Here is a 14,167-nt window from a genome sequence, read left to right as displayed (position 1 = left end):
TGAAGATACACAATGAATTTGTAGAGGGTAAAGTGTTTAGTCTGGGACCAGGCTTTTAAAAAAAAGAAAAAAGCTGACTATAGGTCCTCTCTGGTTGAGTAAGAGTACCCTGGAGGCTTATGGTGTTCATGGCATCTGAGGGAGTAATAACCAGAGTTTTATTTTTTTAAGGTTTTTAATTTATTTATTCATGAGAGACACAGAGAGAAAGAGAGAGAGGCCGAGACACAGGCAGAGGGAGAAGCAGGCTCCATGCAGGGAGCCCGACGTGGGACTCCATCCCGGGTCTCTGGGATCACACCCCAGGCTGAAGGCGGCACTAAACCACTAAGCCACCGGTGCTGCCCAATAACCAGAGTTTTAATAAAATTGCTTACCATAGCCAGGAACCTGAGAATGAACTTCCTTAATACGTACAAAACTGTTGCCTGCACATCCAAAGTAAATCAAGATTTCAGAGTCTTTTCTCATGATATGAGAGAAACAGTGTTTTTCACTCCTTGAAACAGATCGTCAGGAAGAATATGGCCGGAAAGCCATAGAACTACTCATACACTAATTACCGTGGTATTTATAAATCTGCCTGCCAACACAGCATTATTTGTATATACATCCTTTTGTTTCCATAGAATGTTGGGCACTTTTCTAGACATCCAAATAGTGGAGGCATTGTAGGGGGCAGGGGAGAATAGTTAGGAGTAACTGAAATATGGAAGATGCCAAAATATTACATGATATTCTTTTCTCAGTAGAAGAATATATTATCTGATTTAAAATTTCTGTTCTGTTAGACAAATGTTACTGCCAGGATTCCTTTAATCTTTTGTATGTCATTTAAAAAATAAGGTAATTTTTTGTCCTGATTTTTTGCAGAGAACTATGATTGAACTCAGCTTTATGATTTAATTTTATGTAGAAGAAATACAAAAGAGAGAGAGAAAGAATTTCAAGTTTAAGTGATTTAGAATCTGCCAAGTGTCTCTGTGTCAGAGGTAGAATAGAAATAGACCCTTCAGAAAATTTGTTGAGTTACTTGTTTAATTTTGTAAGCACACTTCTGCAAGTTATTCTTTATCCTTGACCCTAAGTCTTGAGCAGATGGTTCTTCTCTTCTTCAGTTTAAGTTTCACTTCTTTTCCTGCTCTATAATGATTGACCAGAAGATCATGTTTCTTTCAGGGGAAGAGCTTGACCTCAGCCACAGGTGTTCTGATCTATCTTGACAGATTTCATCGTGGAATCAAATGAGGCTTTATAGATCAGAAGGAGTCTTTTGAATTCCTTCCCTGTCCTTTCTGGCATTCTGCCAGCACCTTGATTTCATGAGGCCTCTTACCACACACACATCCCAATAAACAAACAGTTTTCAGACACAGTTCAGTCTGAGTTTATATTTAAGAGTAATTTGTTAATGGCCTATGCATTACTAAGCAGAGCTATGACCATGTAAAGCACCTGCATGTAGGTTCATGGCACCATCACAATGTTTTTCAAGAAAAGTAGTCTATTTGCTTATGTAACGGAAGAGTCCATCTGGTAGTATTTTTAAAATAAAAAATGTGTGCTGCAAAGGAAAACCGATGTCTCCATGTGGAGAGACATTTAATTGCTTGTAACTGAAAGTGACATTTATCTAGTTTTTTTTTTTTTTAAAGATTAAGATCCCATATTCTATTACAGTAAAAATTGTCCTTCCTCTAATCCACCAAATCTTTTGGAGGAAAAAGAAACAACAGAATCTCCAAAAAATAAAACCATCTTTATCCTTTTTATAGGAATATCCCTCACCAGCAGTCCTGTTTTTTTTGGTTACATTCTGCTATTTACAAATACCTCAGCCTTCAAAAAGCATTTCCACTTTTAACCACCACTTCACTGCAAGATTTATTAGACTTTCTGAACCCTTTTAAGCCTGGGGCCATAGAGTACCATGCTGGGATTGCATCAAACCTGGTTAGGCCAAGGATTGACGTGCATTTCTCATTGGTCTTTTGCATATGCATTATTTTATTTTCCTTGATGTTAAGGTTGTGGAGCATATGTTTCCATGTGCATATTCTTGTCATCTTGAAATAAAAATATGATTCTTTTAAAAGAAAATTTGGTGCATTGTTTTGTACATGAAAACAAAATACTGCCCAAATGATTATTAAAACGTATTGGTACATGGAGGGCCTAGATGGTTCAGTAGTTAAGCATCTGCCTTTGGCTCAGGTCATGACTGGGGTCCTAGGATCGAGTCCCACATCAGGCTCCCCTGCAGGGAGTCTGCTTCTCCCTCTGCCTCTCATGAATAAATAAAATTTTGTAAAAAAAAAAAAAAACAAAACAAAAAAACTAACATATTGGTACCTGTTCTTTATTAGTTTGGGTTATTGTTCCACTAAAAAATATGCAGTGCCATTGAAATAGAAAATTTATTTTTAAAATAAATTTTGATTGGATTAAACCCAGTTTTTCTGAGTTACCAAGTTAGAGCAGAATTGCTCTTGTGGAATCTGTGTCCCCGTACTTACCTTTTCTGATTTTAAAGAAGATGATCGTTTAATTGAATTCAGAATTTAAGAGGGTAAAGGACAACTAGTCACTTGACAACTAGAGCAGGTCAGCTCTGCCATTAAGTCCAAACAATTGGTTATTGCTTATCTATCCTGCTTTATAGAGACTCATGGCAGTTTCGGTTACATATAAGTAAGTTGTTCAGTCCGTGTCTTGGCCTAGGTGTTCTAAGATTTTAATTTGCAGGGAAAATTATATTACAAAGTGATTTTAAAAATAAGAAAGGAGTTACAGGAAAGTGATGAAAAAGAGAAGAAGATTTAAAGGATCAGAAAAATTAGTATGAATAAGATAGTGTATAAGAGAGAATAATCAAAATGAAGGTGACCATGGAGTCATGTAATCATTTTATTCTACCTCCTTCATGTCTGTCTTTAAACCATCTTGGATTCTCAGTTTCTCATTTCTTGGAACAAGATTTTTAAAAACATGTAGATAAAAGGACTTTTGGGTGGAATGTGATGTTATAAGTCAGAAAATACTCTGCCTGAATATCCTCATAATATCTCTGCCTGTCTCTGGTCTCTGTCTCATCTCTTAATTGTAAGTAACTGAAATAATTTTAATTTCTCAGGATTCTAATTTTCAATTAACACTATAAGTGAAAATCCTCAGTTAAAACTATAAGCTAGTGATCCATTTCAGTGTCCTGTTGAACATTGGGAATTAAGGTGCTGAGGACAGTAGGTGTTAACAGCAAAGAAAGTAGAGACAAACAGTAAGAATGGTTTGTTCATCCTACCCAGGTGAAGGTATAGATCAGAGAACTTTCTAGCATCTGAGAGTAATGGGTATAGAAGCTAAAAGGAATTTTACTTCTGATGTTTACCTTGCATCTTCAATCACTTTCAAGATTTATTTATCAGTTTAAACCATAACCCAAGTGGTAATTGTGATCTACATGTTTATGAATTTTTAGTTCTGTAGAACATTTGTATTTTTTCTTTAAAAAATAACTCCATAAAGAATGTATTATTGGTAGTTTTTTCTTGAAGGTACCAGAGCTGTGTTTATTTAAAATAAAGGATTCCCTAGGGCAGTGGTTCTCAAACTTTAATAGTGCATCAGAATCATCTAGAGGAATTTTTAAAACCTAGATTGCTGGGTGCCACAGCCATATTACTGATTCAGAAATGAGGCCAGAAAGTTTGCATTTCCAGCAAGTTCTCAGGTGATGCTAAAACTTTTGGTCCTGAAGTTGTACCTTTGAAAACTACTGCAGTACAATATTGATCACTGAAGTCTGAGACAAAGCTAAATCTACTCTGTGCTGAGTGAATGCTGAGTTGCTTATAATGCAAGCAGAATTATACCTGTTGGAAAGGTACCAACAATGATCATTTAATGCAGTGTTTTATCTTATTTTTCATAGATTGGAGCATATGATCAACAAATATGGGAAAAATCTGTTGAACAAAGAGAAATCAAGGTAACAAATTTATTTCATTTTGTGTATCCTGAAACAGTTCTATAAATTAATTATTAACCACTTTTTATTTTATATCTTTCCACACACTTTTAAGGTATGAATATTACTTATTCTATCCAAACTTTTAAACAAAGAGGTAAACTCTTATGCTGGCATAATCATGTGTCTTTACCTCTGATGATTGATTGATTGATCTATTTATTTTTGCTTTTTATCATCTTTCTATCTTTTAAAATTTAATTTCTAATGATTATTTTTTATCAGCTCTCTTTCCCTTTCACTTGTCACCTTATACTTCTAGTTTACTTTTCCTCCCTTTTGATGCTGTCATTGCTCTGTACAGTTTATTAAACTGGTAAGTGTTTCAGGACTTTTCCCGCCTGAGTGATCCTGTCAAATGCCGCTCTGCTTCATTGAGATCTGCTTTTGGTGCTACTAACAGAATGACTTGGACGCAAGTAGAGTTGCTGAAGAGTTGGTCATTTTTTAAAAGAACTTAGGAAAGTAAAGCATTAATTAAAATGTTTTTGTAGTAGGTGGTTTCTTCTTGAACATGTAATCACTTATGCTGGTAAGACATTCTCATAGGCTACCTTGCTAGCATGAAAACTATTTTTTAAACTAAATTTGTTCTGTTTCTCAGCAATTGCTCCTTTTTGATAATAAGATTTATATTTTCATTTGCATAGATAATACTAATCTGTGTGTTCCTGCACGAGCTAAATTTAATTTGGGCCCAAAGAATGTTACTTTAGTTGCTTGACATTTTCTATTTTGTATGAAAAGGTTTATATTAGATTGAAAACCAGTGTCTATTGTTTCTTAAAAGTCTCAAAAAAAAATCTCAGTGTTTAGACAACTTAGTCGTCTATAATAAAGAGCAAGATTCTTTGCCATTGGTCAGTTTTAATCTTTAAAGTATTTTCAGGAAGAGTTAAAGTTGCTATAAGCACCTGCTATGTGTTAAATACAGGATTAAATCCTGAGGACAGCAAGATGGAATGTATTACAATTTTGTTGATGAGATTCATAATTACAAATGAGATCAGTTCAGTTAAGGGAGGGATATGTAGGCCTCTACTGGAGAGTGCAGGGGGAGGCAGCCCTGAGGAGGTTAGGGAAGACATCACAGAGGAAGTTACTCATGAGCTGAGTTTGACAAACATTAGGGAGAATGAGGAAAACATTCCAGATAGAACGAAGAGCATATAGAAATAAACATGCAGGAAGGATGGAGCATGATTGACTAAGGAATCCTTGAGGAGCTTGGTAGGTAATAGGTTGGATGGAGGAAGGAGATTGGGGCAGCTAGTCGGGAAGCTTTACAAGAAAATAGGAGTCAGATAGTGCAGGTGCTTGACTGCCTCACCCCAGAGTCTGGATGTAATCTGGAAAACCATGAGGGGGACATTAAAGGATTTTAAGCAGAACTAGTTACCTGATTAAATTTATGTTTTAGAAACTTCACTCAGGCAGCACTAAGTGGTATGGGAAATACTAGAAGAGGAACAGATTTAAAATTGTGCTTTAGAAATATTTAGGTGGTACTTGGAGAAGAGATTGGGGAATAAAGTGTGCGTGTGTATACATGCATATGTGTATATGTGTGCTCTGTTTATTATAACATTATGTAGATGCAGCTCTAGGAGTGAGGAGATTTACACTGGGTGATGACAGTAAAAAGCTGAGAATGGAACACTACAAAACATCAACATTTAATGGACAGGTAAAGGAAGAGATGTAAGTGAAGGAGGTGAGAGATCCATGAGACAGTAGTCTAGCAAGAGTATCATGAAGAGTAAAAATACCTCAAGCAAGCAAAGAGCAGCATGCGGGTTTAGTAAGATACCTTGAAACCTCTTAAGCTGCTCATCACAAAACACTACATTCCTCACTTTTTGGAACTATTTTAATGCCGAAACAGAGGTTAGGGTAACGGAGGATTATATTAGTCTTTCCTGGGTGTACTGACAGGATGAACTTGGAGAACTATAGCTTTTTTCTGAAATCTATCTTCCTTTAAAGATAGTATTTTATAATAGTAATTGTAGAATTAAAAAGTATTAAAGTTAACACTTATTATTTTGAATTAAATAACAGGGTCTATTTGTTGACAAGCCTAAAACATTCCATTCTTGCTAAACATTTTAGTTGAGGCAAGTTATTTGTATTGCAAAATAATTTTGCATTTATTCTAAGGGAGATAGAGAAATTACTGTGATGTATTAATATTTGATTTCAAAAGAAACCCAAAACACTGCCCCAGAGAAGACTCTGCGGAATGCAGTGAATTTGTCCTCCCTAATGGATTGTCTGTATGTCACAGCAGTGATCAGCAACTAAAGAAACAAAAGAGCCATGAAAACATGTTCTTGGATATGTTTATTTTTTTTAATTGAAGACCCTTACTTGATATTGCTAAGGTTTTTTGTAAGTTGCAAATTATTTTCTTCTTAAACATTTTAGAAATTATACCTGAAAACTTCCATTCCCTGATCACCTTGACCCAAATTTAGAAGTAAATGTGGAATTTCCCCCCAGTGTTAGTACTTACTAGAATTGTATAGCCTCGGTAAAAAGAATTATGCTATTTAAAGTCATTATAGAGGAAAAACAGGATGGGGGAAACTAAATAGGATTTCTGGAAAGTGAAACTGATGGTTACATCCTTTGGTAGGAGTCACAGTATTATAATAGCTCCATGCATGGGAAGCCTGCATCGTTGAACAGAAGTACTTTCTAAATTTAAACAGCTGTTGTAAGCTTTTTGGCTCAACATTATCTGTGTACTTACAGATTTTTAAAAATTCAGAACTTAAAAAAAAATTCAGAACTTCATACAATTTGTATTATTGTGCCTTAGGAATGTACTGTAAGATTTTAAGTGTATATCCAAAAAAAATATATTACTTAGATTCTTACAGATTAATTGTATTTGTGGTGTCTGATTATTTCTACTTTCTAATTTAATCACTAGTTATTAAAATCTTTTCTTTTGAACTTAGTTTTCATTTTTTGTTCATTTAAACTTTTTGATGGTCCATAATTATAGTTAGTCCTGAAAGCTATGTTATTTTGTGTGAATATAGTTTACTCTAAACCAATTTAAAATTTTCCAACTTATTGGGCACCTGAGTGGTTCAGTTAGTTAGGCATCTGCCTTTGTTTTGGGTAGTGATCCCAGAGTCCTGGGATTGAGCCCCCCATCGGGCTGCCTGGTAGGTAGGGAATCTGCTTCTCCCTCTGCCCCTCACCCTGCTCATATTCTCTGTATCTCTCACTCTCTCTCTCAAATAAGTAAAATCTATTAAATTTTTTTTAAATAAAAAATAAAATTTTCCAACTTAAAATATCTACTTAAACTGATTTTATGAATACTTACATATGAATACTAATATCTTTTTTGTGATTAAAATTATAAATGTTATGAGATTTATCAATGAAATTCTTCTTTGTTTTTCTTTTTTTAAACCCTCTAAATATTCTGATAGGTTACCTTGAAGGGAGTTTTATCAGAAGTGGCAATTATAAAAAATATAAGTAAATAGATAAATAGATCAATAGATACATATATATGGGGCGCCTAGTCAGTTAAGCATTTAACTCTTGATTTTGGCTCATAATCTCAGGATGGTGAGATCAAGCACTGGGCATGGAGCCTGTTTAAGATTCTCTCTCTGCTTTTCCTTCTGCTTCCCTCCGAGACCCTGCTTCGCTCTCTCTTTGAAATAAAATAAAATGAAAATGGCAATTGTGTTGTGACTCTACAATGTAGCTCAAAATAAATGTTTTAATAAAATATAAAATAGGAAATGAACCATGTACGAAAAAGGTCAAGAAGAATGAACATGTTGAAAGACAACACAATTGCATAAATCAAGATAATTTACTGTTCCTTTCATAAGGACTTTAAGTTCTTAAAACAACCTGATAAAAATTTTAGGTATACAGCAATAAGTTAAGCTTCAGATTTGTCATAAAACATTGGCAATAAGATTATTTTAAAATTATTAGAAAAATAATGTAGAAGTAAATCAAAATATGTTACTGTTTTCAAATTTGTTGACAGTAATAAAGATTAAATCTTAGATTTCATACCAAATCTAAACAATGTTCTATTAATGAAATTTTGCTTTAAATGTGTATATATTATTAGAATTGCTTTTCCAATGTGCAAAACACTGGGAGTGATTCATAGTCTGCTAGCCACTATCCTGATATTAAAATGGGAAATGAGTGGATCCCTGGGTGGCTCAGTGGTTTAGCGTCTGCCTTCGGCCCAGGGCGTGATCCTGGGGTCCTGGGATCAGGTCCCATGTCGGGCTCCCTGCAGGGAGCCTGCGTCTCCCTCTGCCTGTGTCTCTGCCTCTGTCTCTCTCTCTCTCAATCTCTCTCTTTCTCTCTGTGTCTCTAATAAATAAATAAAATCTTTATCTCAATCTCTCTGTGTGTGTGTCTCTAATAAAATAAAATCTTTAAAAAATAAAATAATAAAATAAAATAAAAAATAAATAAAATGGGAAATGAAGTACAGATGCAGTCATTACTCACAGGCGTTACATTCTATAAAGTCACCATGAACACTTGAGTTAACAGATACTGACCATTGCTCCACCTCTAGTCACAAGTCAAGTGATCGATACCTATCATTGTTTTATGTATTTTTCTGTTGAAAAACACCTTGTTTAATATAAATTGTTGATGCATTAACACTGAACTCATGGCCAGCGACACTGTAACTCATGGCCAAACGTAGCTTATCTAGATTACATTTTCTCAGTGAGGCACATCATGGGCTTCGTAACACTAGACCGCACTTCAGTGCTGTGCTTGAGGGCCATTTTAAACAACAAAATTACCAAAAAGAAGTACCAAAAAAAGCAAAACCCAGCACTAAGTTGACTGTGAAAAGGATACTTATTTTCAGCATGAGAGCTGAAATAAGAAGGCAGATTGTTGCCTTGTTTGACTTCACCAGGGAATGTGCACATTGGGTGACTCAAAATTTTTGCCACTCTTACTTTGTACATGACTGCAAATGACTACAAAAGCACAGCAAGTATTGATTGGGGGATACAGATAAATTCTGTGAGTAGGATAATTTGCAAATACAGGATCTGTTAATATGAGAATTGGCTATATTTAAAATTACCATGGCTCTGTCTTCTGTCCTCTTTTCTTCTGTTTTTGTACCTCTCGGTAGTTTTCTTCTTGATTTCAGGAAACATTTTTGGTTTAAACATCTCAGTTAATTCTGAGCTCAAATAGCCTCCTCTTATTTGTTTTAGATGCAAATAGTCCTTAACTAAAAATTTACCGTAGGGGTCATTGTTACTTGGATCAGGACCAAACAGAATTTACTGCAGTTACTTGATGAATTAAATGAATAGTAAACAAATCATCTAAACACTGCAGCATATCTCAGCACTTGGCCCCTAAGGAATTTAGCCTAAGCTCTTCTAATTCTTAACATCCTAGTCTTAAGTGTGATTTTTTTTCCCCCGATGATTTTGATCTCTATCTCTATTCCCACCTCCACTGGTGGCAGAAACTTAATGTTCAATAATTCCGAGTTTAAACTAATTCAATTCGTGACTTCTGCTTTTCCCTCATCCTGCTCCGCCTGGGCATGGCGTCTGATTTCTAAGGTGATTAGGTTGCATTGTGGTCTCGTTAGTGGTTGGCATGTGAACATAGTGGCCACCTTGAGATGGGCATCATCCTCTCTGGGTCTTAGCTAATTCCACCCCCACTTACTGGCATTAGCTGAGAAGTCTGCATCCCAGCTTTGTGAGCCACTGCTTCCTGCAGAAACGCCCCAGCATCATGAAGGCCCCTTGAGGGCCTTTCAGGGCCACTGCTCTCCCAGCCAGCCTCTCTTATGCATATCTGGGCCCCAAACAGTCTCATGGACCATCTCAGACTGTACATCCTAGTTGGGTGGTAGTGATTGTCTTTGTTTTAGACTTTTACTTTTAGTAATAAACAGGTCTCTCCTGTTACACACATCCCCAAATTTATCCTTTTGGGAAGTAATAAAATTTATTACAATACTAAAGTTATGTTCCAATTGTAACAAATATATAATGTGTTTATATTTTTGTTCATTATAATTACTTAAAGTTTTTTTAATTGAAATCTTTAGAATTTATCTTCTATTATTCTAAATTTGAAGATATATATATTGAATTCCAATACTATTTTTATTGATGTATAATTGACTATAAGATTATATTGACTTTTAGATATACAACATGATATAGTATTTGTACTGAGAAATATATTGTATGTATTGAGAAATGATATCACTATAAGTAGTTGACATCCATCCCCATACACAGTTACAAAGATTTTTTTTTTCTTGTGACAAGGACTTCTGAGATCTACTCTCTTACCAGTACTACTTTAATATATTATAGGGTTTAAGGAATAAACCAAAGAAAACAGCGCATGTGAAACCAGACCTCATAGATGTTGATCTTGTAAGAGGTGAGTCTTAAATAAATAAAAGCTTAATGTAATTAGAAATTGACCTTGAAGAAACAATTCGAAGTGGGTTAGATACAGATTTGTAGAAATAAAAGCAATGTAAGCATAAAGTGAAGGTGGGAATAGTATAAGAAAGAGATAATGCAGGTGTTTAAATACCATTGACTAGTCTGTACTCCCATAAAAATCAGTCCAAGAAATAATAATAAAAGAAAACCAGCTTGTGTTTGCTTAGCAAGCTATATGGCTTGGTTATAAAAAATTAAAGTGATAATTTTTAATTCTTAATTGGAGCTTACATTTGAACTTCATCTTACATTTATAAAATATGTGGGAGAGATTCTGCTGTTATTTCAGTTAAAAATAGGTTTTTTTCTGGAGTACCTGAGTTTATATTAATATGGTAGCGTGAGAATGTTTATAAACCTGTCCACTACTCAAAATTGGGCATTTCTCACTCACAGTGTAATGCAAAATAAAATTATACATGGTTTTTTGTTCTTCACATTTTGAAATTTTTTCTCTAAGGAAATTAAAGAATGATAAATGTACTCTGTCATTTTATTTTACTTTTTTCAGGGTCTGCATTTGCTAAGGCAAAACCTGAAAGTCCTTGGACTTCTCTGACTAGAAAGGGAATTGTTCGAGTTGTGTTTTTTCCCTTTTTCTTCCGGTGGTGGTTACAAGTAACATCAAAAGTCATCTTTTTCTGGCTTCTTGTCCTTTATCTCCTTCAAGGTATAATTAAGTGATAGAAATTAATTTTGCCTTATTTTTCGGGGTGTTATGTTTTAAGGGTTACTAAGACTTTCTTTAAAAACATACTAATCACACTGAGTGTGAAGATACACATTTATTGTGATATATTATTTAGTAGGACAAAGCTGGTTTAGTATTAAAATGTTTGAGAAAACAAAGCAGTTATTTTCCAGTATAATTTTATGAAAATTAGAATCTGTGGGTGGCTAAAGAAAAATACAGATGGAGAGGAATTTAGCAATTAGAAAGTCTCTTCAAATGCATACCACGTATACCTACCACACCAGTCGTCTTTTATGTAAGTTATACAAGTTCATTTTCCTGTGTCAGCCATGATTTCTCTTCTCATTTATCCATTGTGTTCTGAGACTGCCCTCATTCCGTACTGAGAGTCTATGTGCCATTTTCTTTTCTTTTCTTTTTTAAAATATTTTATTTATTTATTCCTGGGAGAGAGAGAGAGCCAGAGACACAGGCAGAGGGAGAGAAGCAGGCTCCATGCAGGGAGCCCGACATGGGACTCGATCCCGGGTCTCCAGGAACAGGCCCTGGGCTGAAGGCAGCACTAAACCGCTGAGCCACCAGGGCTGCCCCTATGTGCCATTTTCTGAGTGCTTTTCAGATTCTTGTTTTAATTCTCACAATCACACAGGGAAGTATAGGTACTGGTATTTGCCTAGCTTATAGAAAGGGGACCCGAAGGACCCTGAAGCCACAAAGCCACACAGTCTGCAGATTCAGGTCTAGGCCGTCTGACTGCAGAGCCACATGCTTACACCTCCAGCAAGCTGCCTCCCAGTGCAGCGGTGCTGTGGTGCCCAGTCAGAGCAGCAGTGTACAACACATAATATAAGACACTGTAGAGCTTTTGGAGGGATGAAGAAGATACCACTCACATGCCAGTACTCTAATAAAAGCAGTGATTTTAATTTAGTGGGCACCTTTTCAGCCTTTTTTAATGTCTTGCTTTTTAAAAAACATTGTAATCCTGAATGATGATTTAAATATGTTTTATCAACAACTCTTAATAGAAGATAAAAATCTTTTTCTTTCCCAGATAAATGTCTTTTAAATAAAAAGTGTAATAAACCTATAGACTTTCATTTAGGAAAATTGTTTCTTTTTAGCCAGAGTACATCTTACATACATGAAAAGGAGTGAACTCTGAAGATTTTGTGATTTTTATCAATAGAATATGTGTGCTTTTCTCATTAATGAAGTGATAAATAAACATTCATTCCAAACATTCATTGGAAAATGTAGGAAAAAAAAATAAAGAAAAGAAACCTACCCATAATCTTGCCTTTCAGTTTACTTTGTAACATTTTTTATATGTTGAGATTATTCTATATAAAAATTGTATTTTTTTTTTGCCATATGTCATCACAAGCATCAGAGTCTTAAAAATATATTTTTAAATTATTGTAAAATATCCTACATCAGTATTGGACATTTAAGCTTTTTGCTGTCTTTTACTATCATGATGACTAATTTCCATTGTAACTAAAAGTTCACATATTGTGTCTGAAATTCACTTACTGGCTTATCTATGTTAAATAAGGAAGACTGGTTAGATCAGATGTGAAAAAGATATTTTTCAGTTCAGAAATAGAGTTTAACATTATATTTGTTCCTAAATGATGAGCACTGAATATTCTCCTAGTAAAGCTTAAAGAAGTGACTTAATCTGTGTCACATCACAGACAGTGACAAAGTAATGATATGACCCTTAATGACCCTCAGGAATCTGCTGGTACCTTTCAAAACCCCCGGGCTTCCATCTTTTTGCATATAAAAATAGGATGCAGTGTGCTAAATTAAGACCTCATTCTCTATCCCACCCTTATCTCCTAAAAGGTAGAAAGAATCCTGTACAGTCAGATTTGGTTTGGTATAACTAACTATAGTTATTTTACTTCAATTCCATGCCTTTTGAGTATCTCAACTATATATTCTCAACTCCATTTACACTTTTTGCTTATATCATTTCTCACCCAGATTACTGCCAATAGTCCTATCTTCTGCCTTCTGTCCATTTACCTTTTAAATTGCAAATCCAAACCAGCCACTTAAGGTCTAAATCTCTTTCTAGTTATCATTGCCTTCAAGAGGAAAGCGAAGTTTTTAATCAGTCCCTTGTTGAATCTTTCCTCAGGTTTTACCAGACTAAATTAGCTCTTTGCCGTTTCTTTTTTGTGTTGTTTTGTGGTACTTTTTTGTTTGTTTTTAATCCTATATGCCTTTGAATGTGCAACTCTCTTTGTTTGGTGGCCCTTTCCCCTTCTGTTTCCCTAGTCTGCATCTACTTGTTCTCTCAGTTAGCTTAGGCATCAGGTGTCACCTTGTGTGAGAATCCTTTCCTACCTGCACTTTAGCTGTAGGTCTTCCCTGTGTGTATTATATAGCACTCTTCATAGGTATTGCATTAGTCTCCTTGGGCTGCCATAACGAAATACCACGGACTGTGTGGCTTAAGCAACAGATTTATTCTCTCACAGTTCTAGAGGCTGGAAGTCTGAGATCGGTGTGCCATCCGGTTGGTGTCTGGTGAGGTTTCTTTTACTAACTTGTGGATGGCTACCTTCACACTGTGCCCTCACATGGTCTTTCTTCTGTGTGTGAGCAGAGACCTCTGGTATATCTTTGTCTTAAAAGGATGTCAGCCCTATTGGATTAAGGCTTCATCTTTATGACTTCATTCAACCTTTACTACATCCATATAGGCCCTGTAGGGCTTCAACATATGAACAGGACAAGGGGCACAATTCAGTCCATTACAGTATTTTGTTTATGTGTCCCCCTTTTCTTCTAAATTGAGGAGGGGCGGGGAACAGAGACTACGTTTCTTTGTCTTACTATTCCCAGTGCCTGACATCTGCCACTAAATCTCAAAGATTGACAGACCTGAAAATTAAACTTTATATAGTTTAT

The 14,167-nt window shown here is 35.3% G+C and overlaps 1 protein-coding gene across 3 annotated transcripts in view; it reads left to right on the top strand.

The window, feature by feature from the left end:
• The window catches only part of PHTF2 (putative homeodomain transcription factor 2), a 108,822-nt gene that overhangs the window by 50,546 nt on the left and 44,109 nt on the right, over positions 1-14,167 (top strand). For all 3 annotated transcript variants that reach the window (XM_077863889.1, XM_077863890.1, XM_077863891.1), the window contains 3 exons: positions 3,932-3,988; positions 10,408-10,477; positions 11,057-11,215. In XM_077863889.1, coding sequence (XP_077720015.1) covers positions 3,932-3,988; positions 10,408-10,477; positions 11,057-11,215 — 286 coding nt within the window. The remainder of the gene's footprint in view (positions 1-3,931; positions 3,989-10,407; positions 10,478-11,056; positions 11,216-14,167) is intronic.

This window comes from Canis aureus, chromosome 21 (genome assembly GCF_053574225.1).
Source record: "Canis aureus isolate CA01 chromosome 21, VMU_Caureus_v.1.0, whole genome shotgun sequence".
NCBI lineage: Eukaryota > Metazoa > Chordata > Mammalia > Carnivora > Canidae > Canis > Canis aureus.
Note: the sequence above shows the minus strand (reverse complement) of the source record. Positions and strands in the feature narration are given on the sequence as shown.